Source organism: Tursiops truncatus, chromosome 8, assembly GCF_011762595.2.
Source record: "Tursiops truncatus isolate mTurTru1 chromosome 8, mTurTru1.mat.Y, whole genome shotgun sequence".
Lineage (NCBI taxonomy): Eukaryota > Metazoa > Chordata > Mammalia > Artiodactyla > Delphinidae > Tursiops > Tursiops truncatus.
In genome coordinates this window covers 86,077,596-86,100,819 of record NC_047041.1, presented here as the reverse complement: position 1 = coordinate 86,100,819, position 23,224 = coordinate 86,077,596, and the positions used below count along the sequence as shown (strand labels likewise).

Here is a 23,224-nt window from a genome sequence, read left to right as displayed (position 1 = left end):
ACAGGTCACATACAGTTTCCATAATTTTTAGGTGGACATATTTTCCAGGAAGCTAAAGCACCTTTCAAAAGCATCTTGAAAATGTTTATACCCCTATGCTTTGTAGATTTTGCTCTCATTTTACAGTTGAATAAACTGCAGCTAGAAGCACGGTCTCCATCTTTTATTTGGCATGTGCTAAGTGAGTTAGGATCTTCTGGGCCAGCCTGGCTCTAAGCCCCGCTTCCCTATCTCGCATGCTCGAACCATTTGAATCTAGCCTGCATCTTCAGCTTAGCTGATTGGCTTGGTGCCTGCCCTCCACCCCACCTGGGTCTCAAACTGAGCCAATCATTTTCTCCCCTGGGAATCTGTAGTCACACGGGCCCCCTATGCCCCCAAGGGCCCTGTAATCCTGAGGGCCCGGTGCTCTGAAGGGCCTCATGCTTGGGGTTTAATGCTCTGCAGGTGCATCTTCACTTCTTAATAGTCTTAGCTTTGAATCTGTGTTTTGTAAGTGAAGCCTGCTGGGGAAACGGAACACGGCGTAGGGGCCCAGCCTCAGCTCACTCATGGTCCTGCCTTCTACAGTCACCCCAGGAGGGGTTATCAGGCCCCTGCTCCGCACCCCCATTGCTGCTCTCCACCCTGCTGGCCTCCCCTGCCCTGCCCCACCACTGCCATCCTTCTATTCCCAAGGTGGTGACAGGGTTGCGTTGGCAGGGGCCCAGGCCCTGGTGCTCTGTGGCATCTTGGGGAGAGGCCTGGTGGCAGCCCCCCCTCCCTGCCCTGGGCTGGCAGAGCTCTGGCTTGAGTGCTGATGACTCAGCTGGGGGCCTCTCGACCACCCCTGAGCTATGTACCGAGAGCATGTACCGAGAACAAGGTTACAATCTCTTGGGGGCCCCCTGTCCATGACGCGTTGTGGCCACAGGTCCATGGGAAGGGGAGTACCTTCCTCACCCTGGTGGGAGCCACATTTGCATCCTGCACTGGGCCCTGCAAATTACGAAGCCCACCCTGTCTGCTGGTCACTTCACCTAAGGACACACCAACTGGACATCTGTGGGGCTTAAGGCTGCTGAGACCTAAAAGAAAGAAAGAAAAAAGAAAAGAAAACCAGCCTGGATTTAGACAGCTATCTTGCATTGTTTGTCTTTCGAAGTGTCTGTCCCCACTGGCCTCACCTGCCAGTATTCCCAGCCCCAGACAAATGCCTGACTGTAGAAGGTGCTGAGAAAATGTATGGGAACCGAGCTGGAGAAGATCCTGACTTTTCTCTTGTCCCACTCCCTGCCTGATGGTACCAACCGCATCACCTCCCCAGCCCAAAGGCTTCAAGCCAAAGAACATTACACGTTAACGTTACTCGTTAACGTAACTAGCTAACATTACTAGTTACATTCAATAGCAGCCACCTAGGAAATGGGCCCATTGTCACTTCATGCAGCCCCCATAAATGAACTTGGACGGGGAATACACAGCACTCTAAGGAAGTGGCAGAGGATCCGGAAGTCAAAAACAGCTGACCTATCTGTTTTTATTAAGACATCAAAAACGGGCTGCCAACAGAAGAACAAGGCTCAAAGGAAAAATGCAAAAAACAAGGATGTCTGTGGAAAGGCATCCAAAACCATGGAGCCTTCAGTGGGTTGGAAGGACCGAGCTCATCCTGGGTAATCACGGAGGGTGGGCAGGACGAGGCGAGGACGGCAGAGGAGAGGGTGGGCTGCTGTAGTGCAGGGCTTGTCAATGTCAACCACATGCATCTTCAGTCAAGCAGGCTCCTCCTCGACCCGGCCGGAAGGACTCAGGAAAAGGGGGAACCAACAAGCTAGGGGGTGAGGAGAATGACGCTATTCCCACACAAGGTAGGAATTCTGTAAATGCTTAAGGCTGCCAGCCACCTGTTGCTTCTAATGCTTTAGCAGTGATGATAATAATGAGAACACAAAGAATGACGGTGGAGTTTTTTTATCGTTTTATTCTTTGTCAGGCACTGTATTATACCCTTCTCATGCATTATCTCACTCTACCTTTGCCACAAACTTATCCCCTTTATATAGATGAAGAAACAGAGGTTCAGAGAAGCAACTAGCAAATGTGAGACCAGAATTTGCACCCAGGTTGGCTGGAATCCAAAGCCCCAATCTTGCCCCCAGGATATTACTCTGGTTTACTTCAACAATGATTAAAAAAATACTAAGGTGAACAGCTATCATTCATTCACTGCTCACTTTTTGTACAAAGCACCTGATATACGTCATCTCATCTAGTCACTGCATCAACCTTTTGAGGTAGGTACTACGATTACAACTAGATTACCACTAAGAAGACTGAGGTTCAGAGAGGTTAAGTAACATGCCTACAGTCACACAGCCAGTAAGTGTTCTAGCAAGGACTGGGATCCAGACCTTCCTGGCAGAAAGGCTGGTGCTTTTAGGCATCACACTCTTCTGCCCTCTCAGTTGGAGAGGTTTTCAATGCCCTTGCCCACAAGGGAAAGTAGATGAGATCCACTCGGTTCAGATACTGGGGGCAGCTGGCTTGGCAATTTCAGGCCATGTAACTGGGTTCCGCCAAAGCTTCCATCCAGCTGGGTCATTGCTGCTGCCCAATCCTGCTACTAGCTTCTCAACTTCCGTCTCTCCAAAAGTACTTTCCCGGGGTCTCCCTCTCCACTACCATATGTGATGTCTGGCAAGGCGTACACCTGGCTCCCAGGTGGATGCTATTCCCAAATGAGACATTCTTTCCCATCCCAGAGGCGTCTGGCAGCATGTCACTCTGCCTACTGCGAACTTGTATTCACCAATCATTCCATTCTAGGCATTTGTTTCCAGGGATAGCAATGTCTGCAAAAGTTGCTGTTGTTGGCACCAAGCCAGTGATGGAAATCATGGGCCACCTCCATTTTTTTTCTCTTCTGTAACTTTGAAAGTACAGCCATCATCTCTTAGGATGTCTACATTTCCTGTGAACCTGGATGCCTTCCTAGATAAGCAACAAAAAGTCTTATAAACACAACTCACCCCCAGGACCAGAGAGTTCTTAATAAACCAGTCCTGGGGTTGTGTGTGTGGGTGTCATGAGACCAGAGAGAAAGCCCCAGATGGGGAATGAAGAAAATTTGAAACTTGGTACAAGTTTAATCTTCATTTAGCACATTTCGCTGGTAAAAGGGTAAAATTCACTAAAAGGGTGAATTTGGGCTTTTTTCAAAGTTATTTTACAAGGAAGCAGGAAAATGGTCCCACGTCTGTTTTGCTGGATCCTAAAAAAATAAAGTAAAATTAAATTTAAAAGCACTGAAACTTCTCTTCTCTGGGGTTTTCAGGGGATATCTTCCAGGCATTTTTAACATTTAAAGTATAATCCAAAAGATTTTCTTCTGTGGCCAGATGGCCTGGGTTTGATCTCCGCTCTACCTTTTACTAGCTGTATGACTGTGGATAACCTTCCTTTACCCAGGTTCAGCTGCCGTATATGCTAAACGGTAATAATGAAATTTTCCCCATCAGCTGTCAGGAGGAATACATGGCAGGAAGGATGCTTAGAGCAGTTCTCAGACTTGAGCACACATGAGAATCTCAGAGGACTTGCTAAAACACAGGCGGCTGGGCCGCAGTCCCCTCAGCTTCTGACTCAGTTCATCTGAGGTGGGGCCTGAGAATTTGCTTTTCTGACACATTCTCAGGTGATGCTGAAGACGCAGGTCCAGGGACCACACTTTGAGAACCAACCGCTCAGAACTGTTGAACAATGCCTGGCACATAAATGCTTGAAAATATTAGCTGTTGTTACAATGATGGCTATTTTAGTCTTCCTTATAGCTGTGAAACAGCCTCCAAGAAAGGTCGCCCGTTGCTTTCCAAGTCTAACAAATATTTCTCAGACCTCCTACCTCAGTCCTTACTTCTTATGGCCAGCGAGTTGCTGGATGTTTCCACGTATTTGGATGTGTCCACTTTTCCAGCATCTACCCCTGCCTTCCATCCCTTCCCCCAATGGTTCCCTAAACCTGTCTCCTGCCATTTCCGGCCTAGTCTACTTGGAAGTCACCCAATTTCATCCATTATGGGTTCCTGAAAACACATACCCATGTGGACCCAGACACTTACCTGATATCAGGGGGAGTTCTGTTCCCACAGAGCCAAAAAGGATGATAAAATCCCTAACTACACCTCATTTTCAGAGCTAGTCTTCAGGTGATATATTTGCAGCATTTTGTACCTACATGTTCCCTCCTTAACAACGGAATGTGTAATAACCTCAGTACAATGAGGCCAAAGAGTTGCCATTTCCGCATATACCCATTGATCTCCATCCTTCTCTCAATTATATTAAGATCAGTGGTTATCAATTTCAAGACTCGTTTTTCTTCATAAAATTGCAGGAAAGTCCAATAAAAATATTCAAATAATTGCATAAAATTCAAGTAATTGCCGAGGAGGGCAGCCTGAAGCATCCAGGGGTCCTCCTGGCAGCCCCCAGACTAGCACCTTTTCTCTCCCCTCTCAACAGCCAAGGGGAGCTTTAAGCCACCCCAATGTTCACAGACTCCCCAAGGCCTCTCTTCCAAGTACTGGCCAAATGCAAGATGCAACTTCTAACGACCTTCTCACCTAAAGACATCATCCTCTCCCCTCTTGCTTGTCCTCTCACTGGAGCCCAGCTCCTCTTGTTCAAAGTCCCTCTGTATACTGGCCCCAATTCTACCTTCAAAGCAGAGTATATGGGAATTGTGCCTTACTACCTTCTGCCCACCTAATTATCTCTTTTCCCCTTTTGGGAATCCCGTTTGTTTTAGAAGCCTTCCCAGGTGGATTAAAGAAGATTATTATTTAATAGTCTTAAAGATTATTAAAATAATCTTTAAGATTATTATTAATCTTAAATAATAAGATTATTATTAATAATAAAGATTGATAATCTTAAAGAATAGTAAAGATTATACTGGGCCTGTTTTTAAGCCTTTACCATCCACTCGGGGTTTCAGTTAACACGATGCCGTGTGTCCCCTATACGGATGCATCTACCTCCCTGCACTTCAGTTTCAAACTCCATGGTGACCAGGATGCTTCTGTGGGTCTCTCCTTCAGCTCCCTGCCACATGCCACACGCCCTTAATGAATCTTCTCTGATAATGATGAGCTAAGGGGAAAGTGGCCTCTTGTGACTGCCACAGATACGAGCAGTAGATGGAAACCTTTACATCAAACATTTACATCATCCGTGCCCTACTGACAAGTATGGCGGCCAAATTTCTCCTTTTCTTAGGTACTATCTTATTCAAAGCCACTGACTACAAACTGAGTCTCTGTATCAAGCGAAACTCTAGTTCCACCAAAAATAATTTAACTGTCTGGGCTTGGGGGAAAGCTTTCGACAGACACAACACAACCAGCAGATGCAGAAGCACAGAAAGTATGATCTGCCACCTCTCGCATCCCCAGGCCCCGGACCACCAAGGCACCTAATCAGGTAAGAGAAAAATGCAGAGCATTTCCTGTCAACCATTTCCAAAGATAAAAGGAACCAATTACCCCGCAGAGCTGTCTCTAGGATATAGAGTTCCTGTCGGAAACCCCAATTTTCCTTCCGGGTGCAATTCAAAACAGACGGAGGAAAAAGGAAAATCAATACTGGAAATGTCAAAGATTTTTCTGGCCTCTGTCATACGGAAATCTATCTGTGCTTTTGTCAATCAAACAGCCTGTCTTCTCTGTGTGCAGACACAAGATAAGCACCATCTTTCCGCCTGCTCTGCCCCTGCCCTCACCTCGGGTCATTTTCATTATTCTTCACTGAAGACAATCTTTCTGTGAGTCTTTCTTCAAAGCTGCAAAATGAGAATGTTCACTTTCAAAAGCGGAGCCACGGTGATGGCTTTTACAGGTAGCAGTCTCTGGGGTGGGGGGTCTGGGTCCCAGGAGACAGACCTCATTGCTGAGTCCAGATGTCCAGGCGGGGTGGGGGTGGGGTGGCCATCTCATCCTCCACACGGAGGAACCCACTCGTCACCTTCCCCAACAGCCACGTCCATGGCATTTGGGTCTTACCTGTCCACCCCCCTGGTTCTGCTCCTCACTTGTCCCCAGACCTTCCCCTCTCCTCCTTGCTGGAGGAATGTTCTTTCTGGAGCCCATTCTGACTTTCCCTCTTGAAACTACATCCGGTAGTTGAGTGTGAAGGCTGAGGTCACCTCTATCAGCCTTGCCTCCTGGATTTCCCTCTTCATCTGAAAACCTCTTCTTGGTGTGGCTTTGAAACCAGCCCATTTTCAAGGGTGCCTAGCGAAGGACTTTCCACACCTGAGTCTCTCTTGAACCACCTTCACCACTTGGTCACAGCCAGGGCCACATACACTATTATTCTTTGTATACTATTTTTCTTCAATCAATCCACTTTTTTAAAAACATAAATATGTTTATAAAAGAAACCACAGCAACACCATTTACCATAAATAGAATGTAACTCAAGGATCAACTCAATCTCAACAAAATGATGTTATGTAATCCTAATTAGACATTGCTTCTAGCTGAAGACACTAATTTTGAAACCTGCTCTCTCTTCCTTAAACAAGAGAGATCACCAAGTCTTGCAGAAGTGTAACAGACACAATGGCACAAACGAAGACTCTCCCTTGCACGATCAGAAGTGCTAAAGGAAAATAAGGAAAGGAAACACTTACCACAAAGGCAAATGTTATTTAATACCATTGTGTGCAACTCCTAAAATCTCTCATGTATCTGTGGTGGGCAACCCCTCCCTCTCTCCCAATAAAGTTTATTGAGCATCTACTATGTGCTAGGTAATTTCTAGGGACTGGAGAACCAAACACATTTTTAAAAAGGCTCTGTGCCTACATGAGACTTAAAACCTACATTTTAATAAACAGTGTCTAGGATAGGCTTTTCTCCAGTCTAGCACCTTAAACTAAGGAAAAACCCAGATTCAAAACTGTGAAAACCAGTTCATACCCCACACCCCCAGAAAGAGACTCGATATTCACCAAGCAGTTTCTCTGATTAAGCACTCGATAAAAAATGACATGTGGTTACCAGCTGTTAAGTGTCTGGCATACTTTGTAAGCAGCACTTACTGCCCCCAAAACCTCAGGGTTTTCCAGATAAATAAATCCCCACCCAAATGCCCTTCCCCACCCATCCGAGGGGTAGCCCCCAAAGCCAAGACATGACTGACATTTCAAACTTGACTGAAACCACACAGAACCCTGTCTATTTTAAATGTCAATGAGGAAGGCAGCTGGGCTGGCAGGTTTCACCAGGAGGGATTGAAAAACCACTTCTCTGTAGTTGGATTTAAAACTCAATCACTAGAGACAGCAAGAGAAGAGAGTGAGGACAAGACTGACCTTTGAGTCGAGGGCAACTGAAATGATTCACATTTGTGACTAATTATCTCTTTTTTAATCTTTGTTTGTCTCTCCCTGGACAGGGGTTTTCTTTCAAGCAGCTGAGACATTTGCCCTGATTGAATTCCAGGCTTCTGCTGGGTCTTGCTTTGTCCAGATATAGAGTGGCCAAGTGGTCATTTTCTGGTGTGTGTGGGTGTGTGTGTGCATGTGAGAGAGAGACAACTGACATCTGTCATTCTTTTAAAGTGCACATAAAAGTTTAAGCTTCCTGATTTATGGAAGGAAAATGGAAGGATGCCTGTGTTGTTTTTAAAAGCTAAAAACTCTTTAAACTGTCTTAAAAGTACGCTCACCTGGGATACAGAATAATATCACCAACCTGAAACCAATTTATTATGGATTTTTATGTCACCTTCCCATTAAAAGGGATGGATTACACTTTAGAATAACAAATATGTATAGAGTTGACCCTTGAACAACGCGAGGGGTTAGGGGCACCAACCCTCCGTGTAGTCGAGAATCTGCATATAATTTATAGTTGACCCTCTGTATCTGAGGTTTTTTTGTATCCACAGATTCAACCAACCATGGATCCTGCAGTACTATAGTATTGACTATTGAAAAAAATCTGTGTGGGGACTTCCCACCACGTGTCTTTGGATGGAGTCAGAAAGGCATCTCGCGTCAGTGGATTAGAAACCATCCTGACTGCACCTGGAATCTTGAACTCATTAGCTGCCTAACAACAGTGTCTAGGCAGGAGGGATGTTAGCTTATCTGATTCAATTCTATCTTTAACAGAACAGACCGAGAGGCTTAGTGACAAGAAAGAACTTGGCTAAAGGGACATAGCATTACACTCAATTAGGTACCATACGCGGAGTGGGAGGGAATGGCACTAGGAAAGCAGTTCTCCAAGTGTGGTTTGGGGTCTCCTGAGGGATCACCCAGACCTTTTCCACATGGTCAAAACGATTTCCTTAACAACACTAAGCTGTTATTTGCCTTGCATCCTCCGTTGAGTGTACTGTCGAATTTTCCAGAGACTAGGTGCAATATTTTCCAGATGGGCAATATCACAATAGACTGACTATGAAGCAGATATGAGGATCCAGTCTGCAGGTAGAGATTTGCAGACATATAAAACAATACCACTCTCCTATCCTTTTATTTTCAGAAAGTTATTTTTCATAAAAATGCCGTTTATGCTAACATGTAGTAGGTTTATTATTTGAATGAATTAAGGCACACAGTAAATTTTCTCAGGCTTAATTTCTAATATGGTGAAAATACATAGAGATAACCCAAATAAATGATCATTTTTAAGAGCGTAACGGGGTCCTTGAGACCAAAAAGCCTGAGAACCGCTGTCTGAGGCTATAGTCTCCATAAGAGCAGGGACCACGCTTGCCCTGTACGCCTCCACTGTCACTGCACTGCAGTGCCCAGCACGCAGTAGGGCTGCACTGCAATGCCCAGCATGTAGTAGGAACTCGGGATACATAATTTTGGATGTTGAAGCCATGTCCAGGTGTACAGTATCGGTCACTCCTTTAGGTACATGTACCCACGTGCACAATATAACACAAGCTCAGACCCACACAGCTTACCTGAAAATAGTCTGTAATGAACGATCCAAGTTCACTCTTCAGCAGCCTCCTGGAAAGAGAGAAAAACTGTCAAGCAGCCCTTGATGCTATAGCTCCTGGAGTTCACAGATGCTTGGTGAATTGCCGTGCTCACCAGTGGCACAGGGGCTGAGGCCAGGCCTGAGCCGGAAGTGTGCTTTCCTAGGTGCCAGTATACCCCACCCCCACCAAGGTCATTAGGGAATTGGGGCAGATGGAACTCCTAGAAAGCATCTGCTCCTTAGTTCACTTTAACAGATAAAGCATCTCAAGAGGGCAGCCATAGGATATCCCAATTCTAACAGAGGTGGAGGCAGGCAGGGGCACCTGGCTTCATGTGCAGCAAAAAATAAGGAAGAGAAAGGCCATGGTTTTGTAATTCCCCCTCATTTGCAGACTTTACGGTTTAAAATGCATTTTTCATACATTCTTCACCCAAGTATTGCAAAGTATGTGTGTGTGTTGGGGAGCAATTATTATCTCTCGTGTATAGATAAAGAAATTGAGGCTCAGAGAGGTCTCCCAAATAAGTCAGTGGCAGAGTGAAGATTCAAACCCAGACCTTCTGCAAATTCAACATCTCTTTGCATAACCCTACCCCGTCTCGCCTCCAAATCCATCGGAGACACTGAGCTTGGTGCCGTGGTTTCAGTGGCCTTACTGCCCATCCCAAAGGGACTTAAAAGTCCTTCAAAGGAGAACAGATGGATTTTATTTATGCAGCACAAACATTTATTCAGCTGCTCTCTATGAGCCAGACGTTGTTCTAGCACCAGGCTTGCAGAAGTGAACAAGACAGGCGAGGTCTCTGCTCTCAGGGAGCTTACATTCTTGTGGGGAGGGGTGTGGAGAGCTAGCAGGTTAATCGATACACTCCCGAGGTAAGTGCAAAGAGTCTTAAGTGCTTAAAAAATAAAAATAAAACATGGTGGTATTGGCACCAGACCTCCTTCTCCCTGAGATAAATCATGGGACTATCCCTACTGCTCTTTCTTTAATTTGATCCAAGTAAGGTGAGGAAGCTAAAACCAAGGATCCAGGAAAAAAAAAACTCTTCAGGACTTCCAATAATTTCATTTACGCATCCCACCGGACACGGTTACTAAAGAGCAAACACTCAAGCTTCTGACAACACCTGCCGGGTTTTAATTCCTCAAAAAATGCATTCTCACGTGTCGCTGTAGGATAAACGGGAAGTTACAACAAGATGCCACAGTGTGCAGAAGATAGATACAATAAGACTGAGTCACAAGAAGAAGAAACAACCAAGATCTAAATTTCTGCACCAGAAAGAGCCCTGGAAAGCTGAAAACTCATGCTGAGCAAGGAAGATACCTTCCTTTTGCCAGGACAGAAAACGTATCTGTGGTGGACACCGCACTTTGAGATCCAAGTGAATGGCAGGCTCTCAGAAGGCCATCCCATCCACAGAACCCAGGGGTTCACCCAGATGTGGGTGGGTCTGACAGAGACAGGGGAGCCTTCGTCGGTCACTGGGCCAAGAGCAGGTGGGTCACGGCTGGTCTTCGAGGCCAGAGGCGTCGCTCAGACGGGACACAGAAATCAAGTGGGCAGCCCCAGAGGGAGGCCCTGAAACAGGAAGAGGCAGGGAGGCTGCTTCTGGCTGCTGGAAAGAGAAGCACCTCCCAACAAAGTCTTCATGGCCACTGGGAAGTCTCAAAACCATAGGTGAAGAAGCCAAGCTTCATCAAAAAGTGGAAAAGCAGGGCTTCCCTGGTGGTGCAGTGGTTGAGAGTCCGCCTGCCGATGCAGGGGACACGGGTTCGTGCCCCGGTCCGGGAAGATCCCACATGCCGAGGAGTGGCTGGGCCCGTGAGCCATGGCCGCTGAGCCTGCGCGTCCGGAGCCTGTGCTCCGCAACGGGAGAGGCCACAACAGTGAGAGGCCCGCGTACCGCAAAAAAAAAAAAAAAAAAAAAAGTGGAAAAACAAGTCCTCATAACGGGCTACTACTAACAGTTTCTTAAGCATTATCTCGGGCACTTACAATGTTAAGGGGTCAACACGGTTCTGAGACTAAAACGCAGGCTATGGAATTGGTGTCCCGAGGAAGCCACGCTGGGAGGACACTGTGTTCATGTAGACGCTTCAGGTAAAATGGAAAGAGACAGAGGTCGTCAGTACAGGTGAGCCTTCAGGGTCAAGAGCTATGGAAACCCACTTGGAGCAAGGCGGAGGAGTAACAATCGTGAACTGGGGCTGGACGTGATTAGACAGGTGGTACCCCAGGAGCACTGTGATGCTACACAGCTGAGGAATCCAAGAGATCTCCTCCCCTACCTATCAGGGAGGACGGAAAGGCTGCAGACTGCAGTGACAGGAACCCTTAAGTTACAGCCGGGACTGCAGCAATTCTGGCCAAGGCCAGAATTCTGCAGGGCATTACAGGAAGACAAAGCTTGAGGCAGAAATCAGCTGATAAAGGAGCAGAGATTAAAGAGTGAACTTGTTGCAACTGCCAAGACAAAGGCATAGCAAAAAGGACCCAGAAGCTAGCAGCAGCCGTACCAGGGGCAGCAAGATGGTGATGGATAAGAATAAAGAGGCAGGATAGGAAGAGGTGCTCCCACCACACTGATAAGAGTGGTCCTCGGTCCTTTACTGAAGCGGAACCACACACAGGTGTGGCAATCTGCTTTATATATGTTACATGTAATAGACTGTAAGCAGGTATTGTAAGAGAATTCCATGTTCAAAACACTCTCTACTAGGTATTGTCGTACAGAATTATCAGAACAGAATAGACACTAGCTGATCATTTAAGTCAATATTCCATTGTCCTGGGTGGGTAAATCAGTAAGCTGCCCTGTTCCTTACAAAATCCTGTCTTATTTCTGTCTGCACATGTTACGAGTTAGACAAGGTCGATACATACATGTACAGCACTTCCGCTGTGGTGAAATATGGAATCAACGTAAATGTGCGCCAATAAAGTGCTCATAAAAACCTGGTTCATTCGTACAATGACGTTCTAAGCAGCCATAAAAAAACAAAAGGGAATAAGGAAGTGCTCTTAAGTAATGATATGAAAATATCTACATTACGTTACGTCAAAAAGAAGCAAGATGCAGAACAGTGTGTATAATGTGCTACCTTGTGAGAAGGGAAGAGAAAATATATGTATTTTTTATTTACACGAGAGCAACAAATTCACTTGTCAAATCTGCTCTAACTTGCTGTTCTGTCACAACTATGATTTGGTTTCCAAGAGACCCTTTGAACTGAAATATACAGTACCTTGATTTTTTTTTTCAGTATCTTGATTTTTAAACACACAAAACATACATGCATTTTCAAAATTATATGTAAATGCACTGGGTTGTGTCTCCTCCTCTCCATCTTCCCAAGTAGGAGGCTGGAGAAGGTTGAAGCTGTTACTGGAAATTCAGTAGGGCAACAAAACACTTTAGCAAACTTTATCCCCTGAAGTTGGGAAACGCTGTGCTAGAGACACCAAACCACCTCGTTAGACCCTAGTCTGTGGACCTCGTATAAAGTGTCAAGTATCCCCCGCTGCTTTTCCACAAATATTCCTCATATATGCGTAAAGAAGCTCTGGAAGAATAACCAATAAACTACTGTAATAAAAGTTACCTTTGGCAGGGGAGTAGGAGCTGGGTTTCTGGAGTACAAGGCAGGGAGATTCTTCAATGCATACCTCGTTGTATATATAAATTTTTAGTACACTGTGAACACATCCTACTCAAAAACATTAAAAAAATTTTTTTTGAATTAACAATAACCACCATCAGGGTTACCAACAGATGGCTTGAGGCCGAGAAGGAATTGTGGGAGTGCATTCCCACATCAAGGGCACAATATCAGGAAGCAGACTGTCCTAGGGGATCAGAGAATCCCACAAGTCCTGAGAATCTGCCAATGCAAACCCACCCCAGGCTGGTAACCCGAGAACTTAATGCAGAGAGAGGGGGGTGAGGAGAGGACAGAGCCAAGCTGAGGACAGTCTGCGCTGAGCCACAGTGCGAGATCCACCATCTATTTCTATATTCTGTGTTTATTCTGCTTGCACTTGGATTACAAGGAAAGGGTACTTCTCAAAAACTCTACCCTGGTCTTAGCTGAACTGAGAGAAAGGGATTTTCCACCCCTCTACCTTGAGGTACCATCTCCAGGGGGAACTCATCAGTAGCTTCCCTCCAAAACAGGAACGGGTGACTGATAGAACATCGGGACCCCATGAGTTATTTCATTGAATCACAAACGTCTACTGAAAACCTACTCTGTGTCAGATGTGGTGTGAGGTGCTAGGAGAGAAGGATGGAAGAGCTCAGACAATGACTTCCTGCCCATCGGGACCCCTCTCCCAGGAGACAGGGGTACCATCTCTTCCAAAAAATGGAAAGTATCAAGGCATTAGGGATGCACAGACCTAAATTCACAGAGGGACCACTCACCCTATAACCATCCTCACTACATTTGCCAGTTAAGCTTGTAAAGCACGAGAAAGAAGAGAAAAGCAGAAGAAAGACAACAGAATCGAAGAGCCCGTGCTTGGGTTCCCTAGATACGGAAGAGATGGAAATCCTGATTCCCAAAACCTAGGACATATGTTCCTCCTGGGCACAGAGGCACAGAAACCGGCAGCCTTCCTTCCACTTTTTCCATCCTTTCCTAGGGTCTCTTCCCAGGAAATAGGAAAGTTATTACATATTGGAGCAAATAATAATAATAAACAAAAAACAAATTGCTCCTAGGATGGAGCCTAGCTTTTTTCCCAATTAAGGTTTACTAAGCACTTACTAAGTGCCAGGCACCATTGTCAACAACGTATATGTATTTCCTCATTTAAGCGTAAAACAAAACCGCTTTTTATACACAAGAAAATGGAACGGCAGAGGTTACTGAGGAGGGCATGCAGCAAGCTCAGGATGGAGAGGAGAGAAGTCTCACTGAATGTGAGGGTCTGGAGGCAGCCGCCTGGGTCCGAAGCCTGTGGTCAGCCGTAACCTTTGCAAGTTAACTGTACAGTTTAGTCCCTTGTAACTGTTTCCTCAACTGGAATTTGGGGATAGTAAGGGTAGCCACTCCACAGGATTATTGCAAGGGCTAAACGAATTAATCCTTGAATGGTATGCTCCCGGGATACAGCAAGGCTCAGCAAGTGTCACTACCACCATCATCACCACCATCATGACCATGATCACCATCACCACCATCACCACCACCACCACCATCACCACCACCATCACCACCACCAGCACCATCATCACCACCACCACCATCACCACCATCACCACCACCACCACCATCACCACCACCACCACCACCATCACCACCACCACCACCACCACCACCACCACCATCACCACCACCACCATCACCACCATCACCACCACCATGATCACCACCATCACCACCACTACCACCACCATCATCACCACCAGCACCATCACCACCAGCACCATCATCACCATCACCACCACCATCACCACCACCATCACCACCATCATCACCACCATCACCATCACCACCACCATCATCACCACCACCACCATCACCATCATCACCACCAGCACCATCACCACCAGCACTACCACCATGATCACCATCACCACCACCATCACCATCATCACCATCATCACCACCATCACCACCACCATCACCACCACCACCACCACCATCACCATCATCACCACCATCATCACCACCATCACCACCACTACCAGCACCATCATCACCACCATCACCACCATTGTCACCACCATCATCATCACCACCGTCACCACCATCAGCCATTGAGCTAGAAAGAGAAGGAAGTGGGGACCTGAGAGTAATGGGAAGTGAATGCTTATGTGGGACTCAACCCAAAAGGGAAATGGGGCATGAAGTTCAGTCAGAAGCCAAAAGGGCAGTAATAAGGAGAAATGAGGAACCACTCACACGCTGATCTGTACTATCTCACCCCCTTTTCCTCCAGGCTGACTGGGTGAGACACCACCCCAGATGACAGGATTTCCTGTTATTATACAGACTGTCATCTCACCCCGCACCATCTTGTCAACTCAACTTCCCACTTCTGTGGGCTTGAAGGTAAACGAGGCACAGCCCAAGCTGGATCTAGCTGGTTATGAGGTACAGGGAGGACCAGATGGCAGGCAGGGCATGGAGAGGCAGAAATGATGTAGACAATCACCTTAGATGTGAGCCACAATCTCTCTTGTGCACAGGGAAAGCCCCAAGGCAGCAAAATCCCAAAGGATAATGAAACAGCTTGGAGACAGGTGCCACAGGGCTAAAGTTTAGCCAGCACGAGTGGGGACACCATATCAGTTGTGAAGTATTTCTGTGCCATTTGGCAATCCGGGGCTGCCGCAAGTACCCAGGCCTTTTGGTGGGATCTAGCCAGACGTCCTCATGGTCTAGGAACAGCAGGGGGCCTCAGGGTCCTGTGCCTGACGCTATAGCTCGTCAGTCAGTGCCTGTCCAACCTGATCATTAAATCCTCCTGAGATCACCCACCTTGCTTCTGCAATAGGACACGTTTCAAGGAGGTGGCGTCTTTTAAGCAGTAACACAGGGAAACATCCCTTTCCTCTGCTGGCCCATTCTATGGGGGCCTATCAGAGGTTGTGTGCGTAACTCAGATAAAATGCTAGGATTCTCACACCTCTCTGTTTTCTGCACCCCAGTGGGTGGCAGTGGGGACAGTGAAAAAGATGGAGAAAACCAACAAAAAGCATTTCCAGAGCTCCTAATTATGTCACATGTACACTGCTAAGCAGATGGCACAAAGCATCTTGAATTCTCCAATAGCCTCTAAGGTAGGAATTTATTTTGCAGATGAGGCGACTGTTGCTCAGAGCCTTCCCTGAGGCCATACACTGGCAGATCCCAACTCAAACAGAGGCCCATCTGAACATCAGGCAGTGGTACCCCCATCCCCACAGGGGCAGGCAGGTAAGGTGAGTGAGGGAAGCAGACGGGCACAGACAGTGGGGCTGCAGCAAACTCCACTGAAGCCAGCAGCCAGGCCTCGCTCCCACTGACCAGTTCCAGATGCAGCGTTGCCCGATGCAGACTTTCCAGAGAGGCCTGGATCTTCAGGTGGGATGTCCAGATTTCCAAACACTGTGCAGGCCGACCACTTCATGGGCCAATCCCAGAGGTTTCTGATTCACTACTTCCCTTCAACTAGTCTTCCTGCCCCCAGAGATGAGTCTGTTTCTCAACTAGAGCAGACACAAGGTATCAACACACGGCCAGGCAGAGCGACCTGGGCCAAAAAGAGAAGATCTCGCCTGCAGGCCTCCCAAACGAGGGCCCTCAGAAGACGATGCCCCACTCATCTGATGATCTGTTCATGAATCCACATCCAGGAGCATCAGGCCTAAATCTGGACAATGCCAGGCATGTGCCTCTTGCAGCCCACTTACTGTGTGTTGAGGAACATGGGAAGCTCAAGTTCAAGTCCCAGGTCAGCTACTAACTAGCTCTGTGACTCTGGGCAAGTTATTCCAGTCCTCTGTGCCTCTATTTCCTCATCTGTAAGATAGGGATACAGTGGCACCCGGCTCACAGGGGCGTGGTGAGTTTTACAAGAGTTAACACACAGAGCCCGGCACGCACTAAATAAATGTTCTGCTGACGTCTACTGTTATTACTACCGCACAGAATCTTGACTCAGCCTGGTCCCTTCTGCCAGCCTGTGGGTTCCATCCGGCCTCTCCTCTCCTCTCCTCCCCTCCCAGCTCTGCCCACAGCTGTGGGCCCCAGTACAGTCAACAGACTCCCTCACAGAGCTGGAAGCATCTGAGGTGGCGCTCCCTTCCGGGCCTCAGACAGCCAACTGACTCAGAACCAGGATGTTTCAACTCCGACCTGTCAGAGACCGAGCTCAATTCTTGGAACCTCCTCTTTCCTTGAAAATCTCTGGGGTTTCCTTCATGACACCTCCCTCCCAACAAGAACAGAAGCAGGGTGGTTGGAGAGAGAAGGAAAATGTGAGTTTCCTGCCTCAGGCCAGCTGCAGATAACTCATCTCTGGTTTCCGGAAACCTCATCTCTGAGCATTTATTTCTGCTGAGAAAAAAAAAAAAAAAACCAGGAAGAAGGAGGGGTGAAAGAGTATGGAGAGAGTAGTGGCAAGATCTTTATATCCTCACTTGCCCTTTCTACCTGATTCCCACCTGTTCATCCTGCAGATTTCAAAGGAGGCATGGCTTTCTCCCATATTTAATCACGTGCCCAGCCCCTCACATTCCCCAACACTCTGGGTTCTACTACCACCCCACTTAGAACATCATATGATAACTGCCTATTCAGTTCCCCACTCTCACTCTGCCGTAAGTTCCCCAAGGGCAAGAACAACCCACCTCAATGGCTGCCCCAGAACCTGGCCCAGTACCTGGCAGAGTCCACAAATATTCACTGATTAAATGAAGAAAAGCATCAATGACCCCTCCCTCTACACGTACCCCCCCCACTCCCACCAGCCAACCAAAAAGTGAAAGCACTTTTCAGAAACTACTTGCGTAGGTTCTTATAAGAACCAGTACAAATAAATCATGGCTTTCTCACGCTTTCCTAACTTTCTATCATCAGTGGAATAGTTGCCGAAAGGCATGTTTAGCAAGGGCATGCTTCTGTGTCAGAGTTTGGCCACTCTTGTTCCTGGGAAAGCTCGTGAAACCCAGACCTCTAACAGAGACGTGTGCCCATTGCCAAAATGCAGCCACATTAGAATTGAGGCTGGAGAGGGGCGTTCAAAACCACATCGATGCCCCAGAGAGAATTTAAACCAAGAAGACACTCAGGTCCAGCCCACACCAGTGCAGACAGACACTCAGGGCGGGCAGAATTGAGGCTGGAGAGGGGCGTTCAAAACCACATCGATGCCCATAGAGAATTTAAACCAAGAAGACACTCAGGTCCAGCCCACACCAGGGCAGACGGACACTCAGGGCGGGCAGAACTGTAGATTGTGATGACGAGGGATTTCACTAGAATATGTCTATGCTGAGGGGTGATTTTCAATAGAAAAGATTCTGGTTTATGGTCTTCATATTGACAGACCATGAGCCCTGACTTTAATTTGGGGAAAATTGGCCACTTGATTGAGGTGTGACATTCCTGATGAATTTGTTCTTAAAAGGTCTCTGCACCTGAATAGACATTTCTCCAAAGAAGACATAGAGATGGCCAAGAAGCACACGAAAAGCTGCTCAACATCACTAATTATTAGAGAAATGCAAATCAAAACTACAATGAGGTATCACCTCACACCGGTTAGAATGGGCATCATAGAAAATGTACAAGCAATAAATGCTGGAGCGGGTGTGGAGAAAAGGGAACCCTCTTGCACTGCTGGTGGGAATGTAAATTGATACAGCCACTGTGGAGAACAGTATGGAGGTTCCTTAAAAAACTAAAAATAGAATTACCATATGATCCAGCAATCCCACTACTGGGCATATACCCTGAGAAAACCATAACTCAAAAAGACACATGCACCCCAATATTCATTGCAGCACTATTTACAATAGCCAGGTCATGGAAGCAACCTAAATGCCCATCGACAGACGAATGGATAAAGAAGATGTGGTACATGTATACAATGGAATATTACTCAGCCATAAAAAGGAACGAAATTGGGTCATTTGTTGAGACGTGGATGGATCTAGAGACTGTCATACGGAGTGAAGTAAGTCAGAAAGAGAAAAACAAATATCGTGTATTAATGCATATATGTGGAACCTAGAAAAATGGTACAGATGAACCGGTTTGCAGGGCAGAAATTGAGACAAAGATGTAGAGAACAAACGTATGGACATCAAGCGGGGAAAGCGGCGGGGGTTGGGGTGGGGGTGGTGTGATGAATTGGACGATTGGGATTGACATGTATACACTGATGTGGATGAAATGGATGACTAATGAGAACCTGCTGTATAAAAGAATAAATAAAATTAAATAAAAAAAAAACTAATGAGGAAATAAGTGCTAATGAGAAATGGGGTTAAGATCATGTGGAGTTAGATGACAAAAATCCTATATCCTGGCTTCTGCATCAGGAGGTAAACTGGCTCACTGTGAGCAAAAGTTGTTTTTAAATTAATATTTAAGAAAAAGCATGAAATTTCAGACTGCTAATTTTACCGTAATTACCATGCATGTTATCACAAATGTCCTTATTTTTTTAACCTGTTTAATTTATTATTTTTGTAAAAAATCTTTGAGTAAATTTGGTGATCCAGAAATTTGTGCAATTAACAGCAAAGGCGATAGTGAAGGACTCTTAGCTCCATCCATAGGGTGTGGACAATGTATCAATAGCATATTCTGTTATGTTCTTTCAACAGCTATATAAATATACCAGTGAGATTAGACCACCACTTCCAGGGTCGTGTTCAGAAGCATATCTGTTCTTGGCAATAATAATGGGTAGCGTGAGAACCACATTTCCATTGTTAGCTTGAGGAACACTATATAAGGAATTTTCTTGTTTTCTAAAACACATAATATACACAAGGATACAATTGTATCCTTTAAGTTGCTAATCAATGTGGACACAAGTGCATGGAAAGGCGTTATCTCTGTACCTCCAATAATTTTCATTTCAATAAAAATGTAAACTATGGCTGGACACTTTCCAGTCTTTTTTTCAAAAAAAAAAAGGTCTCCGCATCCTTCTCTTGATCTAGTAATGTGTTTTAGAAGTTGAACATCCTTAGTCCAGAGTTCTTCCTCAGAGATACCCCAAAGTCTATCTACTTAAGTTTAAACTGAAGTTCATTTTTAAGACATGGAGACACGTCTTAGAAGAAAAGATCAATTGTTTGTAACGACTGCATTTCAGAACCCAGTTATATAAAACTTACCTTCCTGGTCATCCTTCGCATTGGCTAATATTTACACAAATTCATATTTCCCAGGGAACACACTAACTCCACAGTTAGAAAGATGGCCAGGGCTGGCTGGGGTGACCCGGGAAAGCTGATTTAGGCTTTGACATTGGACTTGGATAATCCATCAAAGTTTATTACTGTTTGGCTGGAGTAGAATGAAGAACTGAGAGAGTCATTTCCTCTTGTTCTTTCCTCTGCAGAAAGGAGAAACAGCTGGCTCTCCTTGTAAGAACTTAGCCTCACCCACACTTCCAGGCCAGCACATTCTTGGAAGGGCCTGTCCTGGACCTCTCTAGTTCAAAGTCAGCTCACCTCATCCAAACAGCTAGAGAACTTTGTATACAGTACTGTTTATGGGGCAATTCATCACACTACCCTGTGCTCTCACGCATGGTACTCAGCCAGCATTTATCACTTTATTATTGCTCAAGTTTCATAACAGGAATAATAATGGCTAACATGTATTCGGCACCAGATCTTATAATAATGACATTTTTAGCATTATCTCAGACCTCCCAACCACTATGATGTTCATGTCATTATTTTCCCCGTTTCATAAAAGAAAAAACAGAGATTGATAATGAAGTAACTTGCCCATGTCACACAGCTGGCCTAATTTTGATCCCTCATCTCTCCGAATCCAAAAGCCACTCTCTTAACAAGTTAAACTATTCTCTCGAATCTGGCAGGGATCTTCTTGCACATAGAACCGTCATAATTGATTGAAAAATGGGCTTGAGATGAATAGCCTTCTCTCCTTTGGCATCTTCTTCCCTCATCCCTACCGCCTCTGCCCCTCACCCCACCTGGTCGGGCCTCAACGCTGGCCAGTTTGCCATTGTGTTCTGCGAACAGGTCTTTTCACAGAAAAAAGAGAGTGAAGAAAAACCAAAACCTGTCTATTTAAATGTAACCAGAGAGTAGTATGTCTGTTTTGGTGTTTTAATTACTGAAATAAAGGCAGCTGTGTTTATTCCCATGTTGGCTCTTGCAGACGTGGGTTCACTTTATTTTACTTGGGACGACCAGGTCATACATGTGCCTGGGGTGTGTTTCATGTTCTCAGTGATACTCTGAGTGTCTGTGCTGGGAAAGCCCATCTCTGTTCTAACCACCATCCTAAAGAAGGACAGAGGGCAGACGGTCCAGGACATGGTCATCGAAGCTCTGGCTTTTGACAGCTTTGAGTTGTTCACATCCAGGCAATTACTTTCAAACCCCAACCATATGTGTTTCTCACTAGCCGGAAAATTGCTCCAAACATAGAGAGGAACATCCAACAGCCCCCACTAAACCCAATACTGGAAAGGAGTGTTGGAGGAGTGATGTGATCCTTGGAGGGATGTTAAGAATCACAGCACATGGTACAGATGGAGTCCCAGAGGCCTTGGGAAAGGAACAAAGGCAGAAACAAAGATCAAGACCATTGGCTTAACACTTCTTCCAGCCTAGAACCTCTCTCTCTGACGCTACGATACAGTGCAAAGAGCACAGATTCCACTGGGGACTGAATTGTGTCCCCTCACCCCCCAAATTCATATGTTGAAGCCCTACACCCACAATGTGACACTATTTGGAGGTGGGGCCTTTGGGAAGTAATTAGGTTCTGATGAGGTCATGACGGTAGGACCCTCAACACTCATGTTGGGATTAGCATCCTTATAAGAAGGGACACCAGAGAGCTTGCTCTCTCCCCATCACGTACACAAAGAGGCCGTGCGAGGACACAGCAAGATGGCAGCCAGGAAGAGAGTTCTCACCAGGAACCCAATCTGCCAGCACCTCGACCTTGGACTTCCCAGTTTCCAGAACAGTGAGAAATAAACATCTATCGTTTAAGCCTCCCAGTCTATAGTTACAAAAGCCATTCGGCAGCCTGAGCAAACTAACATAGGTGCCTACGTCAGACAGGGGTTCACATCCTGACTCTATCATTCATAGCTGCGTGACCTTGGACGAGCTATTTTGTTTCTCTTGCCCATCATTTTGCCGATAAGCTATGCACTGAGAACAATGATTGTCTCTCAGGGCTGTGAGGAGGGCTGCATATGATGTATGTGAAAGGTGCCTGGCACTTTTCCTGGCACCTCCATCCACGTCAGTTCCCTTCTCCCCCACTTGGGTGTCCTTAGCGCTAGAATCTGGGACACGACACCCCATCAGAGATGCCGCCCCATGTATGCTATGGCCGATCTCATAAATGGGCAGCCCGTTGGTCAACTTCAGCCCACAGATGTGTTTTGTTTGGCCTGTACCAATGTTTGGGGACATTTGGATTACTTATCAACTTTTAAAAGACAAAATTTCACATAAAAATCTCAATTTCTGGTTCTTCTTGAGAAATAAGACGGTATGTCACTGGACCTGCATTGTTCTGGGCAGGGGGGATCCCCTTAGACAGAGGGTGAGCTCTCACCTCCACTCTCCAGGCCGGCTTCACCCACTTAGACCTGCTGGCTACCTGTGGGCTTCTGAGTGAGCAGCCCGGGGTTAACAGGGCTGTTGAAATCTAGCGTGGCCCGTATTTTTCCTAGCTGCCCACAAAGGTTTTAAGTACAATTTCAGGATCAGTCCCCTGATGTGAGGAACAATTAGCACGTTCCTGAGTCACCGTTTTATTTATTTATACATCTATTGTGAGCTAAGGAACGTTCACGGAAAAGACCGAGATCTTAGTTCTTGGAGTAAAATTCAGCTCTTGCAAGCTGGGGGGTTGGCCGACCCAACTTTGCCCTTGTCACTCAACATCTCAGGGCCTCAGTTTCCTCCTCTGTAAAAGGAGGGCTTGGGTGAGATGATCTCTATTGTCTCTTTCCATATTTGTGTAACTATTAGGTGAAATTCAAGTGCCTGGCTAGAAATTTAACACAACTCTGTTTGCTTCCAAGCTCTAAACGTTTTAATGAAAGCAGAGCTCTTAAAACACCTCACTGACCCTTAACACAGGTCTTAACTAAATGTAAACAAGACCTGAATAATGGCCTTTTTTAATGTTCTGCCCATTCCAGGGTTAGGTCTTCACCCTTGATGTTCTGCACTTAACACACCCAAGAGGAATGAACACCAGGGCATTAAAAGACCTGATGTTCAACCTCCTGTCCCAGGAGACCTCGGGGCTCTGGGCCCTGCTTGCCTCTCTGCCCGCATTTCACCAAAACACAAACCCAACCGCACCACCACCCAACCTCCAGTACTCTGCGCACGTGGGCCTTCTTTCAGTTCCTTGCTCGTTGCTACCACTGGACCTTTGCACGTGCAGTTGCCCCCACCTGGAGCCCTCTTCATCTAGTTAATTCCCACCGATCCTTCAGATGACAGCACAAGTATCACATCACCATTCCTGGCCTCCTTGGC

At 46.2% G+C, this 23,224-nt stretch overlaps 1 protein-coding gene across 10 annotated transcripts in view; it reads right to left on the bottom strand.

Annotated features, from left to right (window-relative positions):
* The window catches only part of PRR5L (proline rich 5 like), a 72,614-nt gene that overhangs the window by 27,465 nt on the left and 21,925 nt on the right, over positions 1–23,224 (bottom strand). For all 10 annotated transcript variants that reach the window (XM_019948236.3, XM_019948242.3, XM_033860474.2 and 7 more), the window contains one exon: positions 8,971–9,019. In XM_019948236.3, coding sequence (XP_019803795.1) covers positions 8,971–9,019 — 49 coding nt within the window. The remainder of the gene's footprint in view (positions 1–8,970; positions 9,020–23,224) is intronic.